We start from the raw sequence: 17,274 nt of genomic DNA, 5'->3' as shown, positions 1-17,274 counted from the left end.
CAGGGGGAACCTGGAAAGGACACTAGCCACCTTAAGAGGAAGGTAACTGGGATTGGACCTGGGGTCTGGATACTGACAAGGGTCAGTGACACATGGGTGGCAGTCCAAAAGTGTGTGGACTTTATATTATGTGTTGGTCTTTGAGGAGAAAGCCAACGAACGGCATCTTTATGTTATGTGACCTGATATGGTTTATGGACCTGTTAATAAACCAGATGGTCTGTTAAAGAGACCAATTACTCTGGCGTGCTTTAATCCCGCTACCTGATGTGTGGCCCACATACACTTGGGGCCCACATTGTCACAATATATATATATATATATATATATATATATATATATATATATATATATATATATATATATATACAGTTAGGTCCAGAAATCTTTGGCCAGTGACACAATTTTGGCGAGTTGGGCTCTGCATGCCACCACATTGGATTTGAAATGAAACCTCTACAACAGAATTCAAGTGCAGATTGTAACGTTTAATTTGAGGGTTTGAACAAAAATATCTGATAGAAATTGTAGGAATTGTCACATTTCTTTACAAACACTCCACATTTTAGGAGGTCAAAAGTAATTGGACAAATAAACCAAACCCAAAAAAAATATTTTTATTTTCAATATTTTGTTGCGAATCCTTTGGAGGCAATCACTGCCTTAAGTCTGGAACCCATGGACATCACCAAACGCTGGGTTTCCTCCTTCTTAATGCTTTGCCAGGCCTTTACAGCCGCAGCCTTCAGGTCTTGCTTGTTTGTGGGTCTTTCCGTCTTAAGTCTGGATTTGAGCAAGTGAAATGCATGCTCAATTGGGTTAAGATCTGGTGATTGACTTGGCCATTGCAGAATGTTCCACTTTTTTGCACTGATGAACTCCTGGGTAGCTTTGGCTGTATGCTTGGGGTCATTGTCCTTCTGTACTATGAAGCGCCGTCCGATCAACTTTGCGGCATTTGGCTGAATCTGGGCTGAAAGTATATCCCGGTACACTTCAGAATTCATCCGGCTACTCTTGTCTGCTGTTATGTCATCAATAAACACAAGTGACCCAGTGCCATTGAAAGCCATGCATGCCCATGCCATCACGTTGCCTCCACCATGTTTTACAGAGGATGTGGTGTGCCTTGGATCATGTGCCGTTCCCTTTCTTCTCCAAACTTTTTTCTTCCCATCATTCTGGTACAGGTTGATCTTGGTCTCATCTGTCCATAGAATACTTTTCCAGAACTGAGCTGGCTTCATGAGGTGTTTTTCAGCAAATGTAACTCTGGCCTGTCTATTTTTGGAATTGATGAATGGTTTGCATCTAGATGTGAACCCTTTGTATTTACTTTCATGGAGTCTTCTCTTTACTGGTGACTTAGAGACAGATACACCTACTTCACTGAGAGTGTTCTGGACTTCAGTTGATGTTGTGAACGGGTTCTTCTTCACCAAAGAAAGTATGCGGCGATCATCCACCACTGTTGTCATCCGTGGACGCCCAGGCCTTTTTGAGTTCCCAAGCTCACCAGTCAATTCCTTTTTTCTCGGAATGTACCCGACTGTTGATTTTGCTACTCCAAGCATGTCTGCTATCTCTCTGATGGATTTTTTCTTTTTTTTCAGCCTCAGGATGTTCTGCTTCACCTCAATTGAGAGTTCCTTAGACCGCATGTTGTCTGGTCACAGCAACAGCTTCCAAATGCAAAACCACACACCTGTAATCAACCCCAGACCTTTTAACTACTTCATTGATTACAGGTTAACGAGGGAGACGCCTTCAGAGTTAATTGCAGCCCTTAGAGTCCCTTGTCCAATTACTTTTGGTCCCTTGAAAAAGAGGAGGCTATGCATTACAGAGCTATGATTCCTAAACCCTTTCTCCGATTTGGATGTGAAAACTCTCATATTGCAGCTGGGAGTGTGCACTTTCAGCCCATATTATATATATAATTGTATTTCTGAACATGTTTTTGTAAACAGCTAAAATAACAAAACTTGTGTCACTGTCCAAATATTTCTGGACCTAACTGTATATATATATATATATATATAGATAGATATACACGCAGTCATATACACTGACATACATAGATATAGACATCATACACACAGACACATTACAGATATTTTTAATATGGAGTAGCCGGCAGCAGCCTCCTCACCTACCCCACTTGTCTCCATCCAGCTCCTCCCGGGCATGTGGCTGTGCAGGCCGCGCTACATGATGGACGTCACTTTAATAGACCTAGCCGTGCACAGTGCACACTGACACTGCTGTATATACCACAAGAGAGGCTGGGGGCTACAGTATATACATCACAGGAAAAGGCTGGGGTCTATAGTATATACAGGACAGGGGGGTCTGGGGGCTACAGTATATACATCAAAGGGGAGACTGGAGGCTTCAGTATGTACATCACAGAAGGGGCTGTGGGCATAGATATTACCGGGGCATACACATTACTGAGGGGTCATAAACATTACTGGAAAGCATACATGTTACTGGAGGGCATAGACGTTACTGGTAGGCTTAGATGTTACTGAGGTACATACATATTACTTGGGTGGAGGACATACAGCTCTGTAGAGTGGTTTATACTGCTCTGGGGGGTGGCTCATACAGGTCTGGGGGCCCATACTGCTCTGGGGGGTGGCTCATACAGGTCTGGGGGCCCATACTGCTCTGGGGGGTGGCTCATACAGGACTGGGGGCCCATACTGCTCTGGGGGGTGGCTCATACAGGTCTGGGGGCCCATACTGCTCTGGGGGGTGGCTCATACAGGTCTGGGGGCCCATACTGCCCTGGGAAAGGGGGTGGCTCATACAGGTCTGCGGGCCCATACTGCTCTGGGGGGTGGCTCATACAGGTCTGGGGGCCCATACTGCTCTGGGGGGTGGCTCATACAGGACTGGGGGCCCATACTGCTCTGGGGGGTGGCTCATACAGGTCTGGGGGCCCATACTGCTCTGGGGGGTGGCTCATACAGGTCTGCGGGCCCATACTGCTCTGGGGGGTGGCTCATACAGGTCTGCGGGCCCATACTGCTCTGGGGGGTGGCTAATACAGGTCTGGGGGCCCATACTGCTCTGGGGGGTGGCTAATACAGGTCTGGGGGCCCATACTGCTCTGGGGGGTGGCTAATACAGGTCTGGGGGCCCATACTGCCCTGGGGAAGGGGGTGGCTCATACAGGTCTGGGGGTATATACTGGCCTGGGAGGGTGGCTCACACAGGTTTGGGGACCCATAAAGCTAGGGGGAAGCGTGGGGGGTGCACATACAGCTCTGGGTCTGCTTCCTGGTGATGATGCGTCTCCTCTCATCTGCGGGTCAGGAGTGCACGGCGCTGCTAGCTCCACTCACAGATCATCTTCTATGCAAATGCACACATCGCAGCGTTCAGCAGTGAATGCAGTGGGAGCAAGTGCAGGGCTGGCAGCTAGGAACGCGCAGAGCCGGCCTGAGAACTGTGGTCCACAGAACTCGGCCTGGGGACCGCAGAACTGATCATCTCCGCTGACGCCGGCGAATGGACCCCACTCAGTGGTCCAGGGCCCCGGCATTTGCCTGGGATCGCTGGGTGATGACGCTAGCCCTGGCTGGACATTCCCATCTTGTTTGTACTTGCGTATAATTGTTTGTACAGATGAACGAGGCACCTCAAGTATCTGGAAACTGCATATATAGGGGTGAATCCAACCAAAATGTATGAGAGGTGCCATATATAGGTGCGAATAGGACCAAAATGTACGAGAGGCGGCGTCTATAGGGGCAAATCCGACCAAAGTGTACAAGAGGCTCCGTATATAGGGGAGAATAGGACTGAAATGTATGAGAGGCGTCGTATATAGGGGTGAATCTGATTGAAATGTATGAGAGGCGTCGTATATAGGGGCGAATCCGACCAAAATGTACGAGAGGTTCCATGTATAGGGGTGAATCCAACAAAAATGTATCAGAGGCACCGTATATACAGTGGGTACAGAAAGTATTCAGACCCCTTTAAAGTTTTCACTCTTTGTTTCATTGTAGCCATTTGAAAAATTCTCATTAATGTACACTCTGCCCCCATCCCCCATCTTGACAAAAAAAAAACCAGAAATGTAGAAATTTTTGCACATTTATTAAACAAGAAAAACTGAAATATCACATGGTCATAAGTATTCAGCCCCTTTGCTCAGACCCTCATATGTAAGTCACATGCTGTCCATTTCCTTGTGATCCTCCTTGAGATGGTTCTCCTCCTTCATTGGGGTCCAGCTGTGTGTAATTACACTGATAGGACGTGATTTGGAAAGGCGCACACTTGTCTATATAAGACCTCACAGCTCACACTGCATGTCACACCAAATGAGAATCATGAGGTCAAAGGAACTGCCAAAGGAGCTCCAAGACAGAATTGTGGCAAGGCACAGATCTGGCCAAGGTTACAAAACAATTTCTGCAGTACTCAAGGTTCCTCAGAGCACAGTGGCCTCCATAATCCTTAAATGGAAGAAGTTTGGGACCAGCAGAACTCTTCCTAGACCCGGCCGTCCAGCCAAACTGAGCAATCGTGGGAGAAGAGCCTTGGGGAGAGAGGTAAAGAAGAACCACGAGATCACTGCGGCTGAGCTCCAGAGATGCAGTAGGGAGATGAGAGAAGGCTTCACTAAGTCACCTATCACTGCAGCCTCCACCAGTCGGGCCTTTATGGCAGAGTGGCCGACGGAAGCCTCTCCTCAGTGCAAAACATATGAAAGCCCGCATAGAGTATATCAAGAAAACACATGAAGGACTCCCAGACTATGAGAAATAAGATTCTCTGCTCTAATGAAACGAAGATACAACTTTTTGGTGATAATTCTAAGCGGTGTGTGTGGAGGAACCAGGCACTGCTCATCACCTGCCCAATACAATCCCCACAGTGAAACATGGTGGAGCCAGCATCATGCTATGGGGGTAGGGACAGGACAACTGGTGGCAAATGAAGGAAAGATGAATGCGGCCAACTACAGATATATCCTGGAAGAAAACCTCCTCCAGATGCTCTGGACCTCAGACTTGGCCGAAGGTTCACCTTCCTACAAGACAATGACCCTAAGCACACAGCTAAAATAACAAAGGAGTGGCTTCAGAACAACCCTTTGACCATTCTTGACCGGCCCAACCAGAGCCCTGACCTAAACCCAATTGAGCATCTCTGGAGAGACCTGAAAATGGCGTCCACCAATGTTCACCATCCAACCTGACGGAACTGGAGAGGATCTGCAAGAAGAATGGCCGAGGATCCCCAAATCCAGGATCCCAAGAAGACTCATGGCTGTACTAGCTCAAAAGGAAGGCGCCTCTACTGAATAGTGAACAAAGGGTGTGAATACTTATGACCATGTGAGATTTCAGGTTTTCTTGTTTAATAGATTTTCTACATTTCTGTTTTTTCTGACAAGATGGGGGATGGGGGCAGAGTGCACATTAATGAGAAGTTACCAAATGGCTGCAATGAAACAGAGTGAAAAATTTAAAGGGGTGTGAATACTTTCCGTACCCACTGTAGGTGTGAATCTCACCCAAATGTGCAAGAGGCGGCGTCCATAGGGGCAAATCCAAACAAAATATTTGAGAGGTGCCATATATCGGGGCAAATCCGTCCAAAATGTACGAGAGGCTCCGTATATAGGGAATATACAAGGAAAAGTGAAAGAAAAACAGAGAAAAAGAAGCAGAAACAGAGGAGCAGAGGGAAGAAAAGGCATAAACAGAGACCCTAAGGCCAATGAGTGAGAAAAGGAGGAGGACAGTAGTTGTGGTGACTGGGGACATTATTACACATTTTCTCTCCTCCCCACCTGGCGCACATTGGGTGCGGTATCGCTCCGGGACGCTGCGTTTCTCCCTTGTTTCTCACATACCCGGCTTTCTCAGGTTTGGCCGCCAGGTGGCGCGCACGCAGCGCTCTGAGCGCAGACAGGAAGTGATACGACGCGTCACCATGACAACAGAGGTGAAACACGACCGCGGCCTAGCGGATCCGGGCTGGAGGCCTCCGGGGGAGAGCGGGGCATGGAGCGGGGCATGGAGCGGGGCTACACCGAGGCCGTGGCGGCGTCTCTGGTCAGGGAGTTTCTCAGCAGGAAGGTACGGGCGCCATGTCTGACCGCTGTGCACTAAGACACTACAACTCCCAGCATGCCTCACTGCTGACCGGGCATGCTGGGAGTTGTGGTGTCACTGGAGCTGCTCTATGTGAATGTGTGTGGTGGGGACATGCTCCGGAGCCCCCTGTGGCTGCATCTGCAACGCGGAGAATGACAGGAGCCCATCACAGTGCGCGGGGTCCGTCCGAGGCCGCCAGAGTGCGCGGGGTCCGTCCGAGGCCGCCAGAGTGCGCGGGGTCCGTCCGAGGCCGCCAGAGTGCGCGGGGTCCGTCCGAGGCCGCCAGAGTGCGCGGGGTCCGTCCGAGGCCGCCAGAGTGCGCGGTGGTCCGTCCGAGGCCGCCAGAGTGCGCGGTGGTCCGTCCGAGGCCGCCAGAGTGCGCGGTGGTCCGTCCGAGGCCGCCAGAGTGCGCGGGGTCCGTCCGAGGCCGCCAGAGTGCGCGGGGTCCGTCCGAGGCCGCCAGAGTGCGCGGGGTCCGTCCGAGGCCGCCAGAGTGCGCGGGGTCCGTCCGAGGCCGCCAGAGTGCGCGGGGTCCGTCCGAGGCCGCCAGAGTGCGCGGGGTCCGTCCGAGGCCGCCAGAGTGCGCGGGGTCCGTCCGAGGCCGCCAGAGTGCGCGGGGTCCGTCCGAGGCCGCCAGAGTGCGCGGGGTCCGTCCGAGGCCGCCAGAGTGCGCGGTGGTCCGTCCGAGGCCGCCAGAGTGCGCGGTGGTCCGTCCGAGCCCAGCATTATGTCTCTTTTCTCCCAGATTTAGGTTCTGTTTTATGAGTCCCGATGTTTGGGACGTTCTCCGGCATTTTTCCGCTTCCTCTCCCTGTTTTCTCCCGCAGGGGCTGAAGAAGACGAGCGCAGCTCTGGAGGTGGAGAGTCCTCGCTGCTCACAAAGCATCAATAATAGGAACGAGCTGCGGAGCGTCCTGCACCTGGAGACCTTGTACAGGGAGAATAAGGTACTGACCACACTGAGCGCAGCCGCGCCCTGCCTGACAATCCGGGGACGGCTGATCGGGGGCCTCCTGACAATCCGGGGACGGCTGATCGGGGGCCGCCTGACAATCCAGGGACGGCTGATCGGGGGCCGCCTGACAATCCAGGGACGGCTGATCGGGGGCCGCCTGACAATCCAGGGACGGCTGATAGGGGGCCTCCTGACAATCCGGGGACAGCTGATCAGGGGCCGCCTGACAATCCAGGGACGGCTGATAGGGGGCCTCCTGACAATCCGGGGACAGCTGATCAGGGGCCGCCTGACAATCCGGGGACGGCTGATCGGGGGCCGCCTGACAATCCAGGGACGGCTGATCAGGGGCCGCCTGACAATCCAGGGACGGCTGATAGGGGGCCTCCTGACAATCCGGGGACAGCTGATCAGGGGCCGCCTGACAATCCAGGGACAGCTGATAGGGGGCCTCCTGACAATCCGGGGACAGCTGATAGGGGGCCGCCTGACAATCCGGGGACGGCTGATAGGGGGCCGCCTGACAATCCGGGGACGGCTGATAGGGGGCCGCCTGACAATCCGGGGACGGCTGATTGGGGGACGCCTGACAATGCGGGGACGGCTGATCGGGGGCCGCCTGACTGTCTGGGGACGGCTGATCAGGGGGTTGCCTGACTGTCTGGGGGCGGCTGATCAGGGGGTTGCCTGACTGTCTGGGGGCGGCTGATCAGGGGGTTGCCTGACTGTCTGGGGGACGGCTGATCGGGGGCCGCCTGACTGTCTGGAGACGGCTGATCGGGGGCCGCCTGACTGTCGGGGGACGGCTGATCGGGGGGTTGCCTGACTATCTGGGGACGGCTGATCGGGGGGTTGCCTGACTATCTGGGGACGGCTGATCGGGGGCCGCCTGACTGTCTGCGGGCGGCTGATCAGGGGGTTGCCTGACTGTCTGGGGGCGGCTGATCAGGGGGTTGCCTGACTGTCTGGAGGGCGGCTGATCAGGGGGTTTCCTGACTGTCTGGAGGGCGGCTGATCAGGGGGTTGCCTGACTGTCTGGGGACGGCTCATCAGGGGGTTGCCTGACTGTCTGGGGGGCGGCTGATCGGGGGGCGCCCGGCTTTCACCCTATAAAGGAGAGATCCGCAGTTTATAGTGGACGTCATGCTGTAATTCCAGGATCTCTGCTATTCTCCAGTGAATGGAAACATTCCTGTTCATATCCAAAGGCTAAAAACTAATGTAATAACCCTCAGCTGAGCGCTTGTGACGGTTGTCGGCCGTGTGCAGTGTCTGTGAGTGCGATTCCTCCTCGCTGAGAGTTTGTTACATTGGATCAGTGCAGGTATCATTGCAGCGGCAGGTCCGGCTGCAGGGTCTCCCATAGTGCAGAGATCCTGATAACCGGCCATGACTCGGCTACTGATGACTTTTCCCCGGATGGTTCCTTAGTGTAAGGTTTGTGGGGTCCCAGCACCCTCCGATTCGTCAGAATAGAAGTAGCACAGCGCCATCCTTATGTAGTGGCCGTGAGTGGTACTGCAGCTTGGGCAATGCCTTTTAATGTCTGTTGGTTTTCTTCACAGTTGGCGGACAGACCCCTGAAGACCCTCCTGGAGCTCATCACTAAGTATTTTCTTGAAAGTTTTGATAAAAATAAAAAGTTGAAAATGACGGGCGAACAAAACACGGAGGCCACAAAGATATTTATCAAAGGAAATCGGAGGAAAGAATCGGAGGCCTCCCACCTGGACGTGTACGACCTGTCCGACGAGGACGCCGGCGAGAGCTGCGCCGTGTCCGCCTCCAGCGCCACCCTCACCCACAGGTAGCCGCCTCCTATAGGGACCCCTGGTGGCCACTGCTGGTATTGAATGTGTGGACGGTCACAGCTTGTCCCCCAGCCCTGATTACTGCCTCTGCGGTCACCAGTCGCTCCGATTGTGGCCAATGGGAAATCTGATGGTTTAGGGCTGCAGTTGTTGTCATGTCAATGAGCAGCACAAAGGGTTAATCAGTGGGAGGTGGGAATGTGGACATTGGATTGTCAGCGATTTCCCCCCCCCCCCCGTTTGTCCTTTCCTTTACGGCTGTATGGAGCACAGCTGAGGATTTGGAGCTTTGTATCAGAAAATGAAACCTCTAACGCACAGAATATTGGACCCTTCCAAGTGAAGGGCTGCGGTGGCCCCCCCCGGACCGCACATTATACCGGGGTGTCATCTGTTGCTTTCTCCGCTGCGGTCACTTCTGGGGGCTGCAGAGCCGTCTGTAAATCCCCCCCCCCTGCAGTAAGTTCTGCAGGTGTGATCAGGCTGCTAGTCATGTGTGGTTTAACCCCTTCCTGTCACAGACGTCTTTTTATTGCTCTTTTGTCTTTTCCTTCCTTTTTTACAAATTAAATGACCTTAATATGTTTCTGTCCCCATCTCCGTACAGATATTGTTTTTCTTTTTCGCTCCTAATTGGGAGACCCAGACAATTGGGTGTATAGCTACTGCCTCCGGAGGCCGCACAAAGTACTACACTTAAAAGTGTAAGGCCCCTCCCCTTCTGGCTATACACCCCCCCGTGGGAGCACGGGTCCTTCAGTTTTTTGCTTTGTGCGAAGGAGGTCAGACATCCACGCATAGCTCCACTATTTAGTCAGCAGCAGCTGCTGACTATGTCGGATGGAAGAAAAGAGGGCCCATACAGGGCCCCCAGCATGCTCCCTTCTCACCCCACTTTCTGTCGGTGGTGCTTGTTAAGGTTGAGGTACCCATTGCGGGTACGGAGGCTGGAGCCCACATGCTGATTCCTTCCCCATCCCCATTAGGGCTCTGGGCGAAGTGGGATTTTACCGGTCTCCAGGCACAGAGACCGTGCTCCATCCGCAGCCCCTGGAGAAGCCGCTGGATTTGGAGCTGAGTATCGTCAGGGACATGGCCCTGCTCCGTCAAGGTACTCTGTGTCCCCGTGCATACGCGCGCACACCGCAGCATTGCTGGGTGTGTTAGTGCGCCGGGGACAACAGCGCTGCTGCGCTTGTGCCATTTCCTCACTTCAGCTTAGCTGAGTGGGTGGACTCAGGGAGAACGGTCGCGCCGGCCGCTGGGACTGCGACGCGGCTGGGACTTGTGGTGCGCCGGGGACTTCCGCGCTGACCGTGCATATATCACGGCCGCGCTTATTACTACAGTCCCCGGCTTTTGCGGCCTAGTTCGTTCGTTCCCGCCTCCGCACCTGCCAGTCAGGAGGAGGGCGGGACGCTGTACAGAGCATCAGCGCTGAGGGCTGGAGTCTTTTTTACATACTCCAGCCCTCACACCAGGCACAGTAGGACGCAGTTTCCCGCACTTTGTTTGTGGCACGCCCACGGTCCGCCCCTCTTCACAGAACGCCGGCAGCCATTCCTGCCTGCACGCTGAGCTGCAGAGGGGAGACGGGGAGACCCAGACACGGGATTCTACGGCCTCATACCCGCTGTTCAGCGGGCGGTAAGCAGCCCTCAAGGGCTCTCCCCCACTTGTGCCGTTTGTATACTGAGTACTTTGTGTTTGCAAATACTTTGTACTGTACGGTCGCTGGTGATTCTCGGCTATATACCCTCCTAGATTACAAGGAGGCAACAGCATGTCGTCCGCAAAACGCAAGGGTGCCAAGGCACAGACATTATATGCTGCCTGTACCGCATGTGGGGCTGCTCTACCGGCAGGTTCCACTGACCCCCATTGTGTGCAGTGCTCGGCCCCTGTGCAACTTGCACAGCCAGGGGCCTCTGCTGGACGTGACCCAGGGTGTACCACCTGTGAATGCTGTCCAGGTGACAGGAACGGAGTTTGCAGCTTTTGCTGACAGATTGTCTATGACCATGTCAAGGATTCTTGAAACATTGCAGTCTAGACCAGTAACTCAGACCATGGACACTGTGGCATCATTGCTCCCTGGTCCCCCTCAGCTGGAACACTTCCAAGCTCCGGGGGTGTCACATGCACCCCAGGGTGACGATTCTGACTCAGACAACAGTCCCAGACAACCTAAGCGGGCTCGTTATGAGGGGCCCTCAACTTCGTCTCACTGGTCAGGATCCCAGCGGGACGAATCTATGGGTGATGAGGCGGATGTAACTGATCAGGATTCTGATCCTGGGACCGCTCTCAATCTGGATACACCGGATGGTGACGCCATAGTGAATGATCTTATAGCGTCCATCAATAGGATGTTAGATATTTCCCCGCCAGCTCCTCCTGCGGAGGAGGCAGCTTCACAGCAGGAGAAATTCCATTTCAGATATCCCAAGCGTAAATTAAGCACTTTTCTGGACCACTCTGACTTTAGAGATGCAATCCAGAAACACCACGCTTATCCTGAGAAGCGGTTTTCTAAACGGCTTAAAGATACACGCTATCCTTTTCCCTCTGACGTGGTCAAGGGTTGGACCCAGTGTCCCAAGGTGGACCCTCCAATTTCCAGGCTTGCAGCTAGATCCTTAGTTGCAGTAGAAGATGGAGCGGCACTTAAAGATGCCACTGACAGACAGATGGAGCTCTGGCTGAAATCCATCTATGAAGCTATTGGAGCGTCGTTGGCGCCAGCTTTTGCAGCCGTATGGGCACTCCAAGCCATTTCAGCTGGGCTTATACAAGTCGACTCGGTCACACGTACATCTGCCCCGCAGGTGGCACCATTGACCTCTCAAATGTCTGCATTCGCGTCTTACGCGATTAATGCTGTCCTGGACTCTACGAGCCGTACGGCGGTGGCGTCAGCCAACTCCGTGGTTTTGCGCAGAGCCCTGTGGTTGAGAGAATGGAAGGCAGATTCTGCTTCCAAGAAGTGCTTAACCAGTTTGCCTTTTTCTCGTGACCGATTGTTTGGGGAGCGTTTGGATGAAATCATTAAACACTCCAAGGGTAAGGACTCATCCTTACCTCAACACAGACAAAACAAGCCCCAACAAAGGAGGGGTCAGTCTGGTTTTCGGTCCTTTCGAGGCTCAGGCAGGTCCCAATTCTCCTCGTCCAAAAGGACTCAAAAGGATCAGAGAGGCTCAGATTCTTGGCGGACTCAGTCACGCCCAAAAAAGACAGCAGGAAGAACCGTTACCAAGACGGCTTCCTCATGACTTTCAGCCTCCTCTCTCCACATCCTCGGTCGGTGGCAGGCTCTCCCGCTTTGGCGACATTTGGCTGTCACAGGTCAAAGACCGTTGGGTGAGGGACATTCTGTCTCACGGGTACAGGATAGAGTTCAGCTCTCGTCCTCCAACTCGTTTCTTCAGAACTTCCCCACCGCCCGACCGAGCCGATGCTCTGCTGCAGGCGGTGGCCGCTCTAAAGGCGGAAGGAGTGGTGACTTCCGTTCCTCTTCAGGAACAAGGTCACGGTTTTTACTCCAATCTGTTTGTGGTGCCAAAGAAGGACGGGTCCTTTCGGCCCGTCCTGGATCTAAAGTTGCTCAACAAACACGTAAAAACCAGGAGGTTCCGGATGGAATCTCTACGCTCCGTCATAGCCTCAATGTCTCAAGGAGATTTCTTAGCATCAATAGACATCAAAGATGCTTATCTTCACGATCTACTTATAAAGGCACCCTCTCAAGAGGCATGCCAACACAGTCTGGACGTGGCACTGAAGACTCTCCAGAGTTTCGGGTGGATTATCAACTTTTCAAGGTCAAATCTAACCCCGACCCAATCACTAACATATCTTGGCATGGAGTTTCATACTCTCTCAGCGATAGTGAAGCTTCCACTGGACAAGCAGTGCTCTCTGCAGACAGGGGTGCAATCTCTCCTGCAGAACCAGTCCCACTCCTTGAGGCGCCTCATGCATTTCCTAGGGAAGATGGTGGCAGCAATGGAAGCAGTCCCTTTCGCGCAGTTTCATCTGCGCCCTCTACAATGGGACATTCTCCGCCAATGGGACGGGAAGTCGACGTCCCTCGACAGGGATGTCTCCCTCTCTCAGGCAGCCAAGGACTCTCTCCGATGGTGGCTTCTTCCCACCTCATTGTCAAAAGGAAAGTCGTTCCTACCCCCATCCTGGGCGGTGGTCACGACAGATGCGAGCCTATCAGGGTGGGGAGCAGTGTTTCTTCACCACAGGGCTCAGGGTACGTGGACTCGGAAAGAGTCCACCCTTCAGATCAATGTTCTGGAAATCAGAGCAGTCTATCTTGCTCTGCGAGCCTTCCAACAGTGGCTGGAGGGCAAGCAGATCCGGATTCAGTCGGACAATTCCACAGCGGTGGCATACATCAACCACCAAGGGGGAACACGCAGTCGGCAAGCCTTTCAAGAAGTCCGGCGGATTCTGACGTGGGTGGAAAACACAGCATCCACCATATCCGCAGTTCACATCCCAGGCGTGGAAAACTGGGAAGCAGACTTTCTCAGTCGCCAGGGCATGGACGCAGGCCGCTGGGGGATGCCGGACGTCGACCTGATGGCGTCACGGCACAACAACAAGGTCCCGGTTTTCATGGCACGGTCTCACGATCACCGAGCTCTGGCGGCAGACGCCTTAGTTCAGGATTGGGCGCAGTTCCGACTACCTTATGTGTTCCCACCTCTGGCATTGTTGCCCAGAGTGCTCCGCAAAATCAGGTCCGACTGCCGTTGCGCCATTCTCGTCGCTCCAGACTGGCCAAGGAGGTCGTGGTACCCGGATCTGTGGCATCTCACGGTAGGACAACCGTGGGCGCTACCAGGCCGTCCAGACTTGCTGTCTCAAGGGCCGTTTTTCCATCTGAATTCTGCGGCCCTGAACCTGACTGTGTGGCCATTGTGTCCTGGATCCTAGGGACCTCAGGTTTATCTCATGATGTTGTTGCCACCATGAGACAGGCTAGGAAACCATCCTCCGCCAAGATCTACCACAGAACGTGGAAGATATTCTTATCTTGGTGCTCTGCTCAGGGAGTTTCTCCCTGGCCATTTGCATTACCTATTTTTCTTTCCTTCCTGCAGTCTGGGTTGGAAAAAGGTTTGTCGCTCGGCTCCCTTAAAGGACAAGTCTCTGCGCTATCCGTATTCTTTCAGAAGCGCCTGGCGCGACTTCCTAAGGTGCGCACGTTCCTGCAAGGGGTTTGTCATATCGTTCCCCCTTACAAGCGGCCATTGGAACCCTGGGATCTGAACAAGGTTCTAATTGCTCTCCAGAAGCCGCCTTTCGAGCCTATGAAGGAGATTTCCTTTTCTCGGCTTTCACAGAAAGTGGCTTTTCTGGTGGCGGTCACGTCTCTTCGGAGAGTGTCAGAGCTGGCGGCGTTATCTTGCAAATCTCCCTTCCTGGTGTTTCACCAAGACAAGGTAGTACTGCGTCCAATTCCAGAGTTTCTTCCCAAGGTGGTATCTTCCTTTCATCTCAATCAGGATATCACTTTACCATCTTTGTGTCCGCATCCAGTTCACCAATTTGAAAAGGGTTTGCATCTGTTGGATCTGGTGAGAGCACTCAGGATCTACATTTCCTGCACGGCGCCTCTGCGCCGTTCGGATGCACTCTTTATCCTGGTCGCTGGTCAGCATAAAGGGTCGCAAGCTTCCAAATCCACCCTTGCGCGGTGGATCAAGGAACCAATTCTTCACGCCTACCGTTCTGCTGGGCTTCCGACTCCTTCTGGACTGAAGGCCCATTCTACCAGAGCCGTGGGTGCGTCCTGGGCATTACGGCATCAGGCTATGGCTCAGCAGGTGTGCCAGGCGGCTACCTGGTCGAGTCTGCACACTTTTACCAAGCATTATCAGGTGCATACCTACGCTTCGGCGGATACCGGCCTAGGTAGACAAGTCCTGCAGGCGGCGGTGGCCCACCTGTAAGAAAGGGCTGCCTGACAGCCCGATCACGAGGTATTCTTTTACCCACCCAGGGACTGCTTTTGGACGTCCCACTGTCTGGGTCTCCCAATTAGGAGCGAAAAAGAAGAAGGGAATTTTGTTTACTTACCGTAAATTCCTTTTCTTCTAGCTCCAATTGGGAGACCCAGCACCCGCCCTGTTTTTTCTTAGGGTATTTGTTTTTCGGGTGCACATGTTGTTCATGTTGATAAGTTACGTTCTCCGATATTGTTTATCGGATTGAATTTGTTTTTGAAACAGTTATTGGCTTTCCTCCTTCTTGCTTTTGCACTAAAACTGAGGGACCCGTGCTCCCACGGGGGGGTGTATAGCCAGAAGGGGAGGGGCCTTACACTTTTAAGTGTAGTACTTTGTGCGGCCTCCGGAGGCAGTAGCTATACACCCAATTGTCTGGGTCTCCCAATTGGAGCTAGAAGAAAAGGAATTTACGGTAAGTAAACAAAATTCCCTTCTTTGCAGGATGAGTTGTAGTATTGATTAACTGTATAACATAATACAAAGCGGGGAAAAATTCCAAGTGCAGTGAGAAAAAAACACAATTCCACCATTGTTTTTTTTTTTTTCAGTTTTATTTTCATGAGTTATGAAGTGGTAAAAATGACCGGTCATTGGGATTCTCTGGCTTAGTACGGTTCTCCAGGTCAGTGCAGTTCTCCGGGTCCTGTGCGGCGCTCCGGGGCCTGCGCGTCTCTGCAGGGCCTGCGCGGCGCTCTGGGGCCTGCGCGGCTCTCCGGGGCCTGCGCGGCGCTCCAGGCCAGTTCAATTACCATGATACTAAACGTGTAAAACGCATGCAATAGGAGCCACTTCACAGACAAACCCCGAGAGAGAAACATAAAATGAGTGTATACCCTATAATAAGGAAATGAGTACATAGTAACAATACATGTAAATGACATAAGGGCACCCGGTTACCAATGTTTGATCAAAAAGTGTGAAAGCCGTTCCACCGCGACAAGGTGTACCCATCGGGGCAGTCGTCCTCTATTACACCCTCACCTTGTGTCAGTGGCCTCAGAGTTAATAAGGGGTTAGCTCTGCTCGCTTTGCTCCGGTCGCTGCTGTTCCAGGCTGGTGCCGGCTGTACAGCACAGCTCAGCACAGTGTGTGACATATGTAACCTGTTAGGAGGGGTGACCGGGCTCTTGGCAGTATATGAAGTATATGGGCTGTGACATCTGCAGTGAAGGGAATCAGACGAGGAGCGTCAGGGTATATATAATATTATATACGATTTGTCACATGAATCCCGATCACATCCGCTGCCATTACTTGCGGCCGTTGCGTTGCCGGACCACTGTGACGGTAGCCTCTGTGGATTATCAGACAACCTGTTTGAATATAACGTGTGCATGTCTTACAGGGGCGGAAGCCATAACCCATCGTATCATCGTAAGGAGCGACCCCAAGCTGTGAACGACGACTATAGAAAGTCAGAAAACGGCAGCAGCATGAATGAAAAGGAAGAAATCCTCGCCAGAGAGCCGAAAAGGGAGAAGTCCGGGCCGCCAGAAAGTGCAGCCGAGGCTCCGAGGCCCAAATCCAGCAGGATGGTGCGAGGGATGATGTCCGGTCCTATAGCCAGCGCCCAGGAGGTGAGTGCACCCGCCGGTAATGTCTACGGGGGAGACGAATGCCGCAAAATTGTTGCACATTTTTTTTATTTTTAAACTGGTTGATGACCGATAAGGCCACGATTACAAATCGACATTGTCACATCCATTACCGGTTCTCAGGACATCCCCCGGTGCGAGGCCGCTGCAGCAGAGACCTGTTATCTGCAAAACCTTCTCATGGCTGTTTCTTCCATAGGATTCACTGAAAAAGAGGACGCAGAGACGTTCCGCGGCTTCTCACCAGTCAGTCCACGCCAAGGACGATCCCCTGACTAACGGCCAACAAGGAATCACCAAGGAGCCGACGAAAAGCCCCCCGAACCCTGCACTGCAACTGGGCAAGGAGTTTTCTGCCAAAATATTGGCCTCAAGCTCAGCGCCCAGGAGCCCGCACCTCATGCCTATTACCAAACCGCCGCCCGGCTCCACCGGGGAAGTGGAAGGAAGCGCGGCAGAGGCCTACAGAGACTTCAGAATGAAGCTATCCATAGGAGGAGAGCAAGAAACGCACCAAAAACCACCGAAAAAAGGAGGTTTATCTGCGCCTAGGAGGTAAGTGCATCAGATACATGGTATATAGTATATACTGTACACTGCGTGCAATGCTGATCTGTGCCTAGGAGGTAAGTGCATCAGATACATGGTATACAGTATATACTGTACACTGCGTGCAATGCTTATCTGTGCCTAGGAGGTAAGTGCATCAGATACATGGTATACAGTATATACTATACACTGTGCAATGCTTATCTGTGC

The 17,274-nt window shown here is 52.8% G+C and overlaps 1 protein-coding gene across 1 annotated transcript in view; it reads left to right on the top strand.

Moving 5' to 3' along the window:
- The first annotated feature begins 6,039 nt into the window (after positions 1-6,039).
- The window catches only part of MINDY4 (MINDY lysine 48 deubiquitinase 4), a 189,413-nt gene continuing 178,178 nt past the window's right edge, over positions 6,040-17,274 (top strand). Inside the window, exons 1-5 of the mRNA XM_075315756.1 lie at positions 6,040-6,107; positions 6,953-7,072; positions 8,646-8,887; positions 16,266-16,497; positions 16,715-17,070. Of these exons, the coding sequence (XP_075171871.1) occupies positions 6,045-6,107; positions 6,953-7,072; positions 8,646-8,887; positions 16,266-16,497; positions 16,715-17,070 (1,013 nt within the window). The 5' untranslated portion in view covers positions 6,040-6,044. The remainder of the gene's footprint in view (positions 6,108-6,952; positions 7,073-8,645; positions 8,888-16,265; positions 16,498-16,714; positions 17,071-17,274) is intronic.

This window comes from Anomaloglossus baeobatrachus, chromosome 6, assembly GCF_048569485.1.
Source record: "Anomaloglossus baeobatrachus isolate aAnoBae1 chromosome 6, aAnoBae1.hap1, whole genome shotgun sequence".
NCBI classification, from domain to species: domain Eukaryota; kingdom Metazoa; phylum Chordata; class Amphibia; order Anura; family Aromobatidae; genus Anomaloglossus; species Anomaloglossus baeobatrachus.
This window is presented reverse-complemented; position numbering and strand designations above follow the sequence as displayed.